This window comes from Rattus norvegicus, chromosome 6 (assembly GCF_036323735.1).
Source record: "Rattus norvegicus strain BN/NHsdMcwi chromosome 6, GRCr8, whole genome shotgun sequence".
NCBI lineage: Eukaryota > Metazoa > Chordata > Mammalia > Rodentia > Muridae > Rattus > Rattus norvegicus.
In genome coordinates this window covers 112,521,826-112,537,402 of record NC_086024.1, presented here as the reverse complement: position 1 = coordinate 112,537,402, position 15,577 = coordinate 112,521,826, and the positions used below count along the sequence as shown (strand labels likewise).

Below are 15,577 nucleotides of genomic sequence, written 5' to 3'. Positions count from 1 at the left end.
TCTTTCTCTGACCTGTTCAGGCACCAGGCATGCACATGGTGCCCATACATATATGCAGGTAAAATACATAAAAATTTAAAAACGTAAAAATAAATTTGCGGCAGAACATTACAAAATGGGAGCTAGGTTTGGTGAATTGGGTTTGTAGCAACGATGGGTTTATTGCAAACAGAACGGTGCTGCTGTTGATCAGAGTACTCTGTGAGGAGTAACAAATAAGCTGTCACCTAGCTAGTCCAAGCTGGAGATGGGCAAGCTGTCTACAGTGCACACGAAGGGGGCTAGTTCAATTCCCAGCATCATTCATGAGTGGACTTCCTCAACATGCTCAGTCCTGGGATTAGCTCAGGAGCAGGGCTTCCCCTCAGGATGAGTAAGTAACAGGGTGGAGAGCGCCAGCCAATGTCTCTCGGCTGGTCACTAGATTCTTTCCTGCTTCATAAATCTCCCCTCCCTGGATCTTGTTCAGTTCTCCCAGGCAGGCTCTATACTTATTTCCCTTCTTGGCTTTGGTGTTAGAAGTCAAGCTTGCCCTAGGGTGGGATAAAGGCTAATGAGTTACTCTGCTGAGTCCAGACATGGTTTCCAGCCATGGGAATGCTCATCTGAGACCCAGCTCAGTCCTAGCTCAACAAGTTGGAGGCCTGCCTTCAGCTAACGACCAAAGTCAATGTAAATGTTCTCTGGAGTCAGGTTCAATAAGAGATGTAAGAGTTCAGACTTCCTATCTCACTTTGGTAAATTTTGCCAGGCTTGTTTTATTTGTTTGTTGTTTTGTTTTTGTTTTTGTTTTTTTTAAGACAGGGTTTCTTTGTATGTAACTTTGGCTGTTCTGGAACTCACTCTGTACATTAGGCTGGCCTTGAAATCAGATCCACCTGCCTCAGCCTCCCGAGTGTGGGATTAAAGATGCAAGCCATGACCACCCAGCTTTGCTAGGCACTTTTTTTTTTTTTTTTTTTTTTTTTTTGGTTCTTTTTTTCGGAGCTGGGGACCGAACCCAGGGCCTTGCGCTTCCGAGGTAAGCGCTCTACTACTGAGCTAAATCCCCAGCCCCTTTGCTAGGCACTTTTAACCTGCATCCTCATGTCATCTTTATGGCTGCCCCATGACAGATAGCAAGTGTCTTGGTTTTTTCTCTGTTGCTGTATAAAATGTCCGCGACAAATGCAACTTAAAGGAGAGGAGGTTTATTTTGGCTCATAGTCTCAGGTTACAGTCGGTAATGGCAGGGGAGTCAAGGCATCTGCGTGAGAACCAATCAGAATGCACACATGGCAGTTGCTCCACTCTTTCTCTACTCTTCTAGTCCCAGGATCCTCTACCCAGGGAATGGTGCCATCCGTGATGGGTGAGTCTTCCCACTTCAACAGACATTCATAAAGGCCCTTTTCCCTAGTGACTCTAATTTTATTTCAAGTTGACAATTATCATTAGCAGAGCAGGCCATGTCTCTGCCTCCCCCCTCCTAACACATGACAGGTAAGAGGATGAAGGCAGAATGTAGGGGCTACAGTGCAAGCAGGAGGAAGATATATCCTACTGGCTTCATTTCGCTAGAGAAAACTCTTAATATGGGGACCTTGAAGAAATATCATGGACTCCACGAATCTGCTGCTTCTTGAGGAAAGAGCTAAAGTTCAAATCCTCTACTACAATTCATTCATTTCTGGGCCTGCTTGGATTTGAACAAAAATGACCCCCATCGGGTACGTTGGTAGTGGCACTAATAGCAGGTGTGGCCTTTTTGGAGGAAAAGTATCATTGGGAACCGGCTTTAAGGTTTCAGGTTGCTCATGCCAGGCCCAGTGTCACTCCCTCTTCCTGCTGCCTTCGGATCCAGATGTGAACTCTCAGTTACCTCTCCAACACCATGTGTGCCTGGATGCTACCATGCTCCCACCATGATGATAATAGACTGAACCTCTGAAACTGTAAGCCCACCCCAATTAAATGTTTTCCTCTTTTAGAGTTGCCATGGTCTTGGTGTCTCTTCACAGCAGTAAAACCCTAAGACACCCAACATCTGAGCCCTACTCCCCTCCCTGTACCAGTGAGGCATGGTTTGGGAGCTAAGTCCTCAGCTCGGCCGGTGTATCTGGCTGTCGACAGGGGTGAGACACTTGGAAAGCCTCTAAGGCCAGCAGTGCCTTGTTGATGTGACTGATGGTAGGGTAGGGGCTTAGGTCCACCTTGAACCTGTGGCAGAGAAACATTTGTGAGCCAAGGCTTTCAGGGACTCTGTTGTGGGTAGTGTGGAAAGGAGAGGCAGGGCTGGATGAGGTTCAGGGGCTGCAGTGCAAGGACAGAAAGCAGCCCTACCACATTCACCTCATTCGCTGGGACGCTCTGGGTAGGTCTGGGGTGGTATTGTCTAACATCATACACCTTCTCTAAGACATGACTGCTCTGAATTCTGGTGTCAGGCGTTTGTATAGACTGACCCATCACCCATGTTACTAGCTTCTTAGGGGAGGGAATGCACCATACACATCCATATTAAGCATGCATGATGCCTTCCGGCGGGCTGATGGAGGATGGTCATAGCTCAGTCACTTCTCGAGACACTCCACAGCTACAGTGGTGTTCTTGGGATTGGTTCCCTTAGATATGCCACCTCCTCTAAGGAGCAATGGCTGGCTGTACAGGACCACCCAGGCTAGAGTAGGAATGGTTCAATGATTTCTTCTGCCATGTCTATGCTATGCCAGGGCAGCTGACATGGCCTGGTACAGTGGTTCCTTGGCAGCTAAAGAAGGGTTCCCATGAGATGTTTATCTCAGTAGTAGATGTTGAGGCCCTGACTGAGGGGGATCGTGAAGGAGAATGGTGGACCTTTTTCTTACCTTTCAGCATTTGCCACTTGGGGCGCTAAGCACACATCAGCCATGGACACCTAAAGGAAGCCCAAGGGATTGCATAAGGATTAGACCTAGACTCACTGGCAAGGCTGGCTGCACCCACAGTTGACTGTACCAGGGCTGCCAACCCAACTTCCTGTATGCTTCGTTTTCCCACCATCCCGAGTGCCCCCTCACTGTCTCCTCCGGAAATGCCTGTCCCTGTCACCCAGAGCTATAAGCATTTGTCCTGTGTCATGTTCTGGTTTCCCTGACAACCAACCTGGTGGCAGCCAGAGAAAGCCTAACTGCCTTGGTGGTTATCACTGCCTGTTGAAGCCACCACGGCTAGTCACTTAATGAGGACTCCTAGCAGATAGGGAACCATGGGACCAGACTACCACAGGCCCAAGGCCTCATTCTCCAGACGCCGAGGGCTGTGTAATCCTAGAATCCCTGGGTGGGTGGCAAAGGAAAGGACAGTCTAACCCTTCGGCTGATGCCTGGGACACTTCACTGAGTCAGAGGTGTGTTCTCCTGGCCTGGACGCCTCCCACTACCTCTACTGCGGCACCTGAACCTCCCTAATGCCGAGACCTTTAACACAGCTCCTCGTGTTGTGCTGACTCCCAACCATGAAGTTATTCCATCACTACTTCATAACTGTGATTTTGCTACTGTTATGAATCCTAATGTAAATCTGATACAAGGATATCTGGTATGTGACCCCTGTGAGCACAGTTTGAGAACTGCTGCTCTAAAGGCAGTGTAAGAGAGAGCTGACATTTGCACAAACTGACTGCTCAGAGCACAGCTTTATACTGGTATAAACCTCTGGCCCCAGGTATCTTAGAATAAGGCGTTGACTGGGTCAGTGGGAGAAATGATGGCCTGAGGTCAGCATGAAGGCCACAGAGGGCGGGTCTGGGGACACTTACCTCATCTCCTACACAGTACTTCCCTGCTGTGCTTTGCAGGATCTTCTCCAGAGCTGTGGGGAGGCCACATGGATAACATTTACATCAGCCTCTCCAGGGCTTGGCATCCACAGACCGACAATCAAGAGCTAGGCCAGGGCATTGGGCAGAGTCTAGTGTAGGGAATATGGCAGCCAAGACTAAGAAGAAGGTTCCCCATGGCTTCTCTCTCTAGTCTCAGAATAGATAAGGCATGCAGTTGGCCAAAGCAACAGCTCTCACAGACAGCCTAATATTCGGAAGACTGGCACCCATGATTGGAGTACTCCGTGGGCTGTCCACCAGCTCCGTGGGACCATAAGCTCCCAGGTATGGGTTCATGGATGTTCTGGAGCTGGAAGCCATGCTTGAGCACCTGTGTAGCCCACCACCTGCCTGACCACAGTCCTCCATTCTACTGTCAAGAGCAAAGCAACCTGGGAAGCTGATTCAGATGCCCAGAGCTGTGTGAGGGTCGGTTCTCTCAGAGGTCACATTGGGGCAGCTCATAAGAGTAAGGACTCACCATTAAAGCCGGAAGTAATAGCCTTTTGGGCCCAAGGCATCTGGTTCTCCTGTCCCACTTGCTTCAGGACAGACAGGTTCTGCACAGCTCAAGAGAGAAAAGTATCTGTCACTGCTCTGGAAGCCAGCCTGAGTTTATTCCTCTGCCAAGCCTCTGCTCTAGCTGTTACCTGTTCCGCTCCCCTCTGGATTATATGAGCCCTTCCTTCCATCAGGGCTTTGAAGTTGGAAGTAGCCACCTTCTTGGGCTTCCCCAGTGATCCCAAGTATTCTGAAAGCCATGTGATTTTGGTAGCAGTGTGCCAGAATAGGGACATAGGATGCTGGCATGACTGACATAGGCACAAACCAAGGCTTACTTCTCTCAATACTTCTTCCTAACTTGGTGTCTTGAAAAGAGAAGCTGTATGATACGGGGCAGGCGTGTTGGGCTGGCTTCTAGAGATAATGACTAAGGTTCAGTCCCCATTGTTAGATACTGCAGGGTTAACGCAGCAGGAGTCAGTACAGGTGTGCAGGGGTGAGCTTGGTCTTGGTTCTGATGCTACTTAGCTGTGTCACCCTGCAAAGTCACTGCTCCCTTTTATGGCCGTTACCTTACAAAGTAGAACCCGGTACAGATGAATGATTTTAATACTCGCCTTTCTACTTCACAGATGAAAACTTACTTTAAAAACAAAACACAAACTTCTCAAGAATCCTAGTATTGGTATGCTGTGGAGATAGGGGGTTAAGTCCAGACTAGAGAAAATAGCAGGTTTGGGAATAAAGCAATTTACATAGACTTTGTTTCTCGGTGTTATGAAGAGTTCTGTTTACACTATGCTGGTCTACTGAGTCACTATGTCTGAAAACGTATGAATCTTTTTTTTTTTGGTTCTTTTTTTCGGAGCTGGGGACCGAACCCAGGGCCTTGCGCTTCCTAGGTAAGCGCTCTACCACTGAGCTAAATCCCCAGCCCCTGAAAACGTATGAATCTTAATTGTAAAATAATTTATTACTAAACTATACTATGACGAAAAATCACTAGAAAAAAGACACCAATAGACTGGCTCAATGAAGGGCCACCATAACCTTTCAGTTTGCAACAGACTGAACAAAAGCCTGAAATACAACTGCCTGTGAGGCACTGTGAGGTATGGCACAGCCAGGCCTACCTGCATTATGATATAGAGCAGATGAACAGGAGCTGCCCAGGCGGAGGCTGGACCTAAACCTGCTCCCTCACCCCCTCCCTGCCTCAAACATCTCTATGCTCCTAGGCCTAGGAGCCGAGTTAGGGACCCATGCTGATGGAGGACTTCCAGGATCCCTGCCCTTGTGCTATGTGGTCTGTGTCAAGGCTCCTGGGGGTTTTTCCGTGTCCTGCTTCCCCCATCCACAGCCGCACACCTCACTGTGGCCCATCACTATGGATATGAAGGGCTGAGTGAGAGGCGTACAGGGTGCCAGTGTAACAGTGCCTAACCTGAAGGGGCTGGATGCCACTGGCGATGAGGTCAGAAATCATGCGCACGATGGCTCTTTTCTGTGGGTCCTGGGGCAGGAGCCGTGGGATGGGTCGAGTCTCTTCCAGGTACTCCAGGATGGCCAGCTGTTCAGAGGGAACATTGAAGCAGGGAGAGGGCTTAGGATCCCTGGACCAGAGGGGAGAGGCCAGCAAACTCCCTTTTTGCAATGTATGGTACCACCACTCACTCTCTCTCCTCAGCTGGAGCGCTCTCTATAAAGGTCCTTTGGGGACCTTGCTGGACTTGGGTCCCCACATGCTCAACCTTCCTCTCTCCTTCCCTCTACCATATACTTAATGGTCCCTACTATGCTTGGTCACTTGTACATCAGGAAGAGATGTCAGGCCTGCCACCCCCAAGCCCTCTACTCACTGACTGGCCAATGGTGATTCCATCAATCTTCAGTGCTGGCACTTGCTTCATGGGATTCAGGGTCTGAAATTCCTCGGAGAACTGCAGAGACAAAGCTGAGGTGAACTGGGTAGTCTAACCTGAGTAGCTTAATGCAGAACCAAGCAAGTAGGAAAACTATAGACCTATCATATTTCTTGTCCTTGGAGGACTTAGTTCTTAAAACCAAGATAACTTCTAGGGAATACATGCAGTATCCTAGACTCAGAAGGTACAAGTTTTACCTCAACAGTCTTGCTTTCTGGTTTTCCCCGTTTCCTTTAATGTGGTCACCAGGTTAGCTCCTAACTCAGTCATCTGTTGAGAGGGTCTAATACAGGGAGAGGCCCCATTGCCACCTACCCCAAAAAGTCAGGCCTGAGACCTTCCCATGCTACTGCCGCTGCTCAGGAGAGCCAGCTGCAGCCTCCCAGTCATAGGAATCATGAAATACAGTTTTCCCTCCAGGTGACAGCCAGTCCTCCATCTGGTACCCCTTCAAAGATCCAATCCTCATGTTGTGGGCCTGGGACAGCCTCCTTACCTGTTGCCCGCCATCCTTTATGAGGTTGATGGGCACTATCTCATAGTCAATGCCTTTTAACGCCAGAGCTAGGAGAGACCAGAGTGGAGTTAGAGGATGCCTTCTGGCTAGACTCTCAAAGGCAGTTCTCTCAGGGTGATGCCAGGAGCCTCCTCTCTGCTGGTCAGCTCTACTGTGGAGTAAAATGTAGGCAGAGAGAAGCCAAAACTCTACAAAGACAGCATCCATGTTTTGACTTTGGGCTCAGTCAAGGTAGAGCCTTTGGGGCCCAGGAAAGGACTATAAGGTAGGTAGGTGACAGTCACCGATGATGACCCTGCAATTAGGGCAAGACTGGAGACAGGCTGCTTGGATTAAAATCCTACCATATTCAATTGGTGGGTGTATGGCCTTGGTCATGTAACTTAATGAGCTTCTGTGCCTCAGTTTCCCCAATCTGACAAACAGCACCGTGCAGTAGTTGAAAGTGTGGGAATTGGCTAGGGCTGTAGCTTAGTGGAGGGGCATGAGCTTAGCATGTTCAAAGCTCTGTGTTCAATTGCCAGTATCAAATCAAAGCAAATGAACACAGACTTGAGCCCGACTGCATGGTTCAAACTGCCGGTTTTCCTCTTAGCTGCATGATCAAGGGCAAATTAACCTTCCTGTGCCTTTGTCTCGTTTGTACAATGGGGTCCCTCTATGATCACTGAGGTGAAAGGGAGTCATGCACACAAAAGCACTGGACACGGACTTCTTTGGTACACACTGCTTATGAGGGGAGCCTTTGCCAACAGATGTGCTCACTGGAGAAGCGAAGGCTCAGACCTGGCCTCAAGCAGAGGGCTCTCGTTTTTACTCTCCTGAAACCTCTGTGGTCAGCTCCAAACAGTTCTGTTTGATTAGCCAGATCAAATAAGAGAAGAGCAGAGGGAGACCAGCTGCTCCCCTGCCAGTTACCAGGGACCTCTGGATTATGTGAGCCTGTTCTAGGCATGGTTGCTAAGGGCTTCTCGAGTGCAGCATGACAGAAGTAGGAGCCCCGAGGTGAAAAACAAGCCGTCTTCCTCCCACTGTCCTCGCGCTGGACTTTCTGGCTGGAAGTGACATTCAGAGACAGAGGCTCCAGAACAGGGGTGCTGGTTGCTGGGGGACACGATGGACGGGAGGGGGATATGAAATTCTTTGTCCCACCCCCAGCCCCACGAAAGCTGGGCTCTTACCAATTCGAACTCTCCATGAACAGGAGCTTCGGAAATAGGAATAGAGAACAGGCTGTGGAGAGAGGAGGGGGAGGTGGATATTTACTTAGGCTTAGCAGATTTCCAGCTGTAGGGCCCCCCTTGCTGGAAGCAGGCACCGACCGCTCTCAGACAAAAGGCTCTAAACACCAGTTCCTTCCCACGGCACAGGCCCTCCTTCCTCCAGCCTTCATCTGAGCAACTTAGGCTTGTCTTGGGTCCTAGTGGTACTGCCGAGTTCCTGAGGAACAAGTGCCTCTCAAGAGGAAGCAGCTTTCAAGTGTTAGCCTTACCTTGCTAGCCATAGTGCAGTAGCTTCCTAAGAATTGTCTTTCCTAACAGAACTGTGAGGCAGGGGGCGGAACCCAAAGGGGTGGTTCTCAGGAGCCAATGGGAAAGCAGGCTCGACGGCACCAGAGGATCCTGGACTCTGGTCAGAAAGGAAATCTTTTTCAACTTGTGACACTGGGGCAAACAGTGTAGCCTGGCTCAGAGGTAAAGTGTCTGATGAAATGATGAAATGGGCTCAGAGCAGGCAGGCTCAGGGTCCAGCTCTGAGACAGGAAGCAGCCTTGTGTGACCAGAGACAACTTCGTCTTCAGCTCCTTTGTTTATAAAACAAAAGGCTGCTCTAAAATGATGGCAGAAGTCCCTTTTCGTCCCCCCAACCCCCCCCCCCCGGCAGAGAGACGGGGCTTCTTATTTATTGATGTTTGGTGTCTCTCACCTTGAAGTTCCCCATTCTCGGAGGGCCTCATAAAAATAAATGGCAGATATGCCACTTAGCACAAAGGAGAGGTTGCCAGCTAGGGGTTCCCAAGGGCCCTGTTTGGATTTCATAATACCAATGGCCTCTGATTTACCAGTGTTCTACTTAACAACTTTTCGACTTTGTAATGATGAGAAAGCTATATGCATTTGGTTTAGGAACTGTACTTCACATTTTGAATTTTGGTCTTTTGCCCGGCTGAGCAGTGGCGGTTAGCTACAGCTTGGTGATTGAGTGCTGAAAAAACGGGGTGGGAGTGGGGAGGACTGGGCGGGACAGGACACCGACAGTCTCTGGTGTACCTTGCTGTGAGTGGCTTTGTTTTATCACACTTATTTTTATGGGCTATAGGGACAGTTCAATGGTTAAGAGTGCTTGCTGCTCTTCCAGAGGCGTTGAGCTTGGCTCGCAGCAACCACGTCAGGCAGCTCACAACTGTCTGTAATACCAGCTCCAAGAGATTCAATGCCTGGTCTCCATGGTTACCGACACTCACATTCACCTGGCTACATATAGACACAATAATCAAAATAACAAAGCCAAGTCTTTGAAAATATTTTCATCATTTTAAAAAAATTGATTGTAGATGGTTGTGAGCTGCCATGTGGGTGCTGGGAATTGAACCCAGGTCCTCTGGAAGGGCAGAAAGTGCTCTTAACTGTTGAGCCATCTCACTGGCTCCCCAGTAAATGTATTTATATAATCTTTTCAATATATGATGTGTTTATCTGGATGCATTAAACCAGGATATTTCACATATACCCTGTCTCCACCCCATCCCCTTTAAAACTTCAGAAGACAGTAGAGTTAGGCTCTTAAATAGTAACAACTGATTGGACAGATTAATGGTCCCCTTTAGGCTGAGTATGCCTTCTATCTGCCATGAATTTCGTTACCTTTGGGCCCCTAGAATGTGTATCTAAGATAGACTGGAAGTTAATTTCTCAGGTGCTTCTTGGGTAGTAGGATGGGACAGGCAGTAAGCACTCATGGATCTTCCTACAGACAACATCCATAAAGATCACCCACAACTCCCGGACTGCAGTCATTTCATGTAAGTGCCCCCTCCTTTTGCTATCTCCTCAGACCAAGATACTATGTGAACCACTTCCTCTATCCCAGCACTACCAACACAAGTAGTCCACAAGAGCAAGGCAACAAGTAGGAGCCAGGTTCTCTCAGGGCAGATCCCAAGCCCAGGACTTGTGCTTTGTAAGCAGCTTCTGTGGGGAAAGGGAAGATGGGCATGCCCTCGGAGGGCTTGGGAGACCACAGTGGATTTTATTTGGAGAGGTACCTCTTCATCTTGGAAGGCTAGGGGAGCGCTGGGCCCAACAGAGCTTAGAGACACTGACCACGAGGGAGTGGCAAACTTGCGCAGAACTGCTGGAAAGAATGCCTTACATAATTAATACTTGTCACACACCAGACTGTACCAAGGGTGACCAGAGCCATGCTAACTGCTCCTACCCTTCCCATGGCCCTTTCTGTTAGTTAGGAGTAACCATACAGTCTTATACTTCAGGATATGTCTTCAAAGACCTCTAGTGGATGCCTGAAACCATGTGTTACCCAAACCCTGCATCTATTATGTTGTTTCCTATATAACATCTTAATTTCTTTTCCTGTTGCTAAGAAAAAAAATGCCCCAACAACGGTAGTCTAAAGAAGAATGGTTTATTTTCGCTTATAATTCAAGATGTTGTCCATCATTGGGGGTGGGGGTGGGGAAAGAGTAGTCTGAAGCAGCTGGTAACAATGCATGTGTGTTGGTGCTCTGCTGATTTCCCCCTTTTTATGGGGGCACAGCCAGACCCAATCCAGGGGATGGTGTCACTCTCCCACATCAGTTAACCTGATAAAGACAATCCTAACCTAGAAACTCTCTCTGCAGTGTGTCTGGAGGCTTGTCTCCTATGTGCTTTTAGATGCATGGGAAAAGAAATCACAGCTAAGCTCACCCGGTGGTTTTTGCACTCGAACAGTTATATTTTGATATCAAGTAGAATGTCTGTTTAATCAGCACACCTGGAAGGATCATGTTTCCAACTCAAACATTCTGGCAACTTTAAATTTGCGGTTTTGTTGATGTGGGAAACAGCCCATGCTAGGAGCTACTTCAGACCATTTCTTACATGATTAAAATTTCCGAAAAATCACAACTCTATGTGGAAAATCTATAAAATATTAACCTGATGCAATGTCCTTTGTATTTAATGTGCCACCTTCCTACATAATGGCCCTCGTAAGAGACTCAGTTATAAGTCCCTTATAAGACATATTTACAGCTCTATTTCACCAATGGCTTAAGTACAAATGGCTGGACTAGAGAAGTTCAATTTAAACCCTGGAGGCTCAATATGCCTCGGCCTGGAATCCGAGCACTTGGAAGGCAAGAGCAGGAGAGTCATGGATTCAGTCAGGTTGGGCTGCACAGCAAGACTTTGTTTCTTAGAGCCAAGGCGACAAAATTAAAAACCTGAACAGATATCACAGTGATTGTTAATGACGTTAAAGTGTCACATCTTCCCCTTGCCTGGATCAACGCTCGCCCCCCCCTCCCCCCCCCCGCTCCCCGAGAGACACTCGCAGGGCGCCGCGGAACCGCAAAGTAGGGAACCATGTTTGAGAACCCTAGAAGAGGTCTGACTACACCAAGCTGGGAAGGGCGCTATTGGACGCTCCGTGCAGTTTGGCCTTCAAAGTTTAGCCTTCCCGGCCCCATCTACCCGACACCATTACATGCAGCAGCCAGCACACAGGTGAAATACGACCGGTCGCGCCGCAGTGCACGCCGGGAGTCGTTGTGGAGCCACGCGAAGAGGCGCGCTCTCAGCCCCGCCCCCCAAGCTGTTCTCCGCGTTTCTCAGGAGCGACCCTCAACCCCGGATCTGCGGCACAGACCTTCCCGGCTTGCATCTCGCCCGTCGGCCAGCCAAGAAAGTCAGTTCTCAGGACTAGAAGATGACTGAGGCCTAGCGGGGTCCAGAGAGCGAAGGTTGGACTAGATGGCGTTCCCTCCTTCGGGCTGGCCCCGCCCCCGCCTCCTGAGCTCTGGGAGTTGTAGTTCATGAGCGGCCCCGAGTCTGTCTGTCCTTCGCGTCCCTCCGCCTCCTGCTATGTTTTACGCCTCAGGCCGCCTCTTAGCCGCCCGGGAGGCCACCACACTCTACGCCCCTCCCAGAGCCCGGGGCCCGGCACTCCGCGGCAAACGGAGGGAACTACAAATCCCATGGCACCTCGAGACGCCCTCTTACGACTCCTTGACGGGGCAGCGGACAAGACCCGGCGTGCCTCCGGCCCGGAGGGTGATCCTTAGAAAGGGGAGGATGCCGCCGGCCATAGGCGGTGGCCTAGCGGGCTCGGAGCTGCGTCCCCGTAGGGGCCGCAGTGTGCAGCAGGCTGCCAGAGCCGTGAGCCGAGACGTGGTCCCCGAGGCTGCAACGCGGAAACTTAAACGGCCTGCTTGGAGCTCGCGGCGCTTCCAGGCGGCAGGCTGGTGGGCCACGCTGGCTGTGGTGACGCTGCTGTCCTTTGCCACCCGCTTTCACAGGCTGGACCAGCCGGCACATATCTGGTAAGTGGCAGAAAGGACTTTGCGGGCACCATGGCAACTGAGAGAGAGTGACGCCGCCCTCTGATTGGCCTGAGGGCACGAAGTGGGCGGGATTCATCGGAGGCGCGACAGGTCCGTGATGGTGGAGAAACTCACTAGTATTTGGGGGTGTATGGGGATGTGGGAAACGCTTTCCGGTGTGTCAAATCTCTGAGAAGTATAGGTATGCTCTGGTTGGGGTTCCACACTCGAGGTTTGCAAGAGTGGTTCTCATGTCTTCTAGATACCTGGCTTTCAAATGGCGACACTCAGAGGTTCTTTGCACTTTGCTAAGAAAATAGTAAATTCATAGTACATAATTTTCCCAAGGCCTGATTTTCAAAGAAAAAAAATTCCTGTAGAGTAAGGATAGTTTGGGTATCAAGGGATGGAGAGACAGATTCTGCGCAACAGGTCTGGCGTTATCCTGTGAGAATTATTTTCTAGGCCTTTGTATGACACAGAGGCTGGCTTGAGGCTTGGTCAGATTCCATTTCCTAAGCCCACAGAAGTTACTTGATCTTTAGGTGGAAGGAATGTTTTATCTTCTACTACCAAACAGAAACTTAGTGTAGAACGTGTCACAAGTGGGTCTTACTGACCCAAAAGCAAACAAACACAGTGATAGGACCGCTCTTCTAGGAAGTTAATAAATTAGCTATGAAGCTAATTAATAACTTAGGTGCATTTTATGACTGCTGGGAGCTGTAACTACTGGGTTATACTCACAGGCATCATCACAGGAGGAAGAATGAACATCAGCACCTTTAGAGTTAGGTTCCTCCACCCTCTATCAAGTCCCACTAGTCATGATATGCCCAAAAAGATAGGTGCACCCATGGTGGGTTGCACAGGGGCCAAAGAATGACAAGTTTGGGAAATCTGTTTTATCATAAGCTATAACTAGCCCTGTTTTAGCAGACACATTGCCATATCTTTTGTTGCAAGCACAGCCCTAAGAAATGGCCCAGGGCAAGTGCAATTGGGGCATTCTAGGTACATTCTTGTGTGGTTGTACAGGGCATTGATGAAAGACTTTCTCTCCCAACTGGCTTTATTACCCCTCAATCACTCACTGCCTTGGCTTCTAGATGTTTCATGTTAATAGACAACAGTATTGGCTACTCAGATCAGCATGGCTGACTGAGGCAGAGACCAAATCTGTTGAGTTGGTCTTATGTATTATTTAATTATGGCTACTGTCAGTGAGACTGCAAGCAGCAGGATGACACCAACCTTCGCTGTTTACCTCAACTATGTCCTCCAGGGCCCTGGATTCAGCCTCTCAGAAATAAGTCCTGATGAGGGACCGTGAATATATTCTAAGGACAATCTACCAGTTATGGCCTGTGCAAAGCAGTTTAGATTGATTCTGATCTTTGGTATCATTGCCAGTAATTACAATGCACATCCCATGTCTAGTGGAGAGACATTCCGTGTATATACTTACATATTGTCTGAAGAGATGCAGGTCCTTCAGTTCAGTTTTATTTGGATCATAATTTAATTTGATTTAGACCACCGCTGCGTTGGTTAGGTTAAGCCTCATAGGCAGTACCTTTGAGTGGTTGAGCCTCCGTGACTGTGTGGACATAACTCAGGTCCCTAGTACTTTAGAGAAGCATATGCAGTACACTCTGTAGAGTGTCAGAGAGAGAGAACAGTACCATCAGTGCATTAGCATGCGTACCAGGGAGCTGCTGCTTTTGGGGGAGTTGGCGCCGATGTTATCGGCTACATGAGAGTAGCTGGAGACTGTCCACACCTATCTACAGGAGTGTGTTTGCAACCCCAGGTTGTTACCATCATGAGCTGCCACTTATAGCCACCTAGGTAGTCCATCTGAATCTTACCTGGCCTTGGGATTAGACTTAGGGGATAAAGAGAGAATGTTTACATTCACTGTGTCTCTCTAGAGCTCTAATGTCTTTCTTCCTCAGGGTTGTTTCTTTCTTACAACTCTGCCCATGATGGTAGTATGTGCCATGCCAGTTTCTGCTTGCCTTTTGTCCCATTTATATCCAGACCTTTTTACTATGGGCCTGTGAGTTTAGGAAACTCACAGAGACCTATTATATCTTCTCTAACACAGGTGGCATTGTGGGGAGACTTGTACGTAGCTGAGTGTCATTGCGTTTATCCTCTAGGCCATTTGACTCCAGTAAGACAATACTGGAGAAGAAACTAGAATTAAACATGAAGAAAGACATACCATGGTCATGGAAACCTGAGTTTGTCTGAGTAACTTTGTGTAGCTCCTCTCCTTTTTCCTGAGTAGTCATAAGGAGATGAATTGCTTTTTAAAAGTGTAGGCCAGGAGAAGGTGATAGAGGTAGAGTCAGAAACTCTTTTAGTTGGTTTCTGAGGGAAAGTTCAATGCTTGACAATATCTGTTGTTTATTGATGATGGAAACATGGATTATCTGTTTATTACCTCGACTGTTGGCCCATTGTTAGATGACCCTTGTGACAAAAAGGTGTGCCACTGTCAAACTTAGATGGTTTGGAAAGCTAATGAAAGGTCATTAATTTTAAAGACCGCAATAGTTTATCCAGAGCCATGGAGCCAGAGCCTGAGACTTTCTGTAACCTGACAAGGCAACAGCAGCAGTGAAGTATAGGTGAGGACCTCAGCTGGGAACAGAGTCCTGATGCATCGAGTTTCTTAGGAGCAGGGAGTCAATGCCCTATGCAATGTAGCTTCCTTACTACTCAAAGCAAGTAGGCCAGCTTTTGACAGGAGTCTGGTACACCATGGTGGCCTCTGCTTCAGAGACCTGAGGGTCTTTAACATTTGTGCTAGTCAGTTCATGACACAACATTTGTTTCTACACTTGGAGCAATACAAGCAACTGGATAGTGTAGGCTTGATCAGGAACTTCAGTCTAACTAGTCATATTAGAGTACATCTTGTATGATGGGCATCTCCAAGAGAAATCCAGACTACTTCATCAGTGGGCAGTTTTCACTTCCCTGAGAGTGTCTTGAGTCTCTCAGTACACAGTCTTTCAATTGATTTGTCAGACCCTTCAACTCTGATTGCAGCCAGCCAGCCAGCCAGAGTTATCTTACTTAGGGTTATTATTGTTGTGATGAAACACCAAAATCAAGCCAAGTCTGGGTGGAAAGAGTTTATTTGGCTTACACTTCCATGTACTGTCCATTATCAAGGGAAGTCAGGACAGGAACTCGAACAGGGCAGGAACCTGGAGGCAGGAGCTGATGCA

At 48.6% G+C, this 15,577-nt stretch overlaps 2 protein-coding genes across 8 annotated transcripts in view; one reads left to right on the top strand and one right to left on the bottom strand.

The window, feature by feature from the left end:
* Positions 1-1,174: 1,174 nt before the first annotated feature.
* Positions 1,175-11,827, bottom strand: Gstz1 (glutathione S-transferase zeta 1). Of its 4 annotated transcripts, none has more exons than XM_006240399.5 (9): positions 8,280-8,435; positions 7,969-8,020; positions 6,767-6,834; positions 6,205-6,285; positions 5,790-5,915; positions 4,323-4,401; positions 3,779-3,831; positions 2,847-2,896; positions 1,175-2,199 (listed from the first exon to the last, which is right to left on the bottom strand). In XM_006240399.5, the coding sequence occupies exons 1-9, from the start codon at positions 8,289-8,291 to the stop codon at positions 2,073-2,075; spliced, it is 648 nt and encodes a 215-aa protein (XP_006240461.1). In that variant the 5' UTR covers positions 8,292-8,435; the 3' UTR covers positions 1,175-2,072. The 4 variants fall into 4 exon arrangements, with proteins under 4 accessions (XP_006240461.1, XP_063118542.1, NP_001102915.1 ...); XM_063262472.1 differs by lacking the exon at positions 8,280-8,435 and adding an exon at positions 8,110-8,263; NM_001109445.1 differs by lacking the exon at positions 8,280-8,435 and adding an exon at positions 11,660-11,797 and having other exon boundaries at positions 1,177-2,199.
* Positions 11,604-15,577, top strand: part of Pomt2 (protein-O-mannosyltransferase 2) — a 39,384-nt gene continuing 35,410 nt past the window's right edge. For 3 of the 4 annotated variants that reach the window (XR_010052149.1, XR_010052150.1, XM_039112959.2), the window contains exon 1: positions 11,875-12,332. Coding sequence is in view for 2 of the 4 variants with exons in the window: in XM_039112959.2 (XP_038968887.1) it covers positions 11,875-12,332 (458 nt within the window). In the remaining 2 variants the exon portion in view is untranslated. Of the gene's footprint in view, positions 12,333-15,577 lie in introns of all 4 variants that reach the window. The other variant, NM_001047114.2, reaches the window with a different exon arrangement.

Excerpts from the sequence above, each read along its gene's own strand:
- Gstz1 (NM_001109445.1), bottom strand. Across the intron at positions 4,402-5,789 it reads GTGGCATCCAGCCCCTTCAG|AACCTGTCTGTCCTGAAGCA; the intron begins GTTAGGCACTGT and ends TGAGCTGTGCAG. Across the intron at positions 2,897-3,778 it reads AGTACTGTGTAGGAGATGAG|GTGTCCATGGCTGATGTGTG; the intron begins GTAAGTGTCCCC and ends GGCTTCCTTTAG.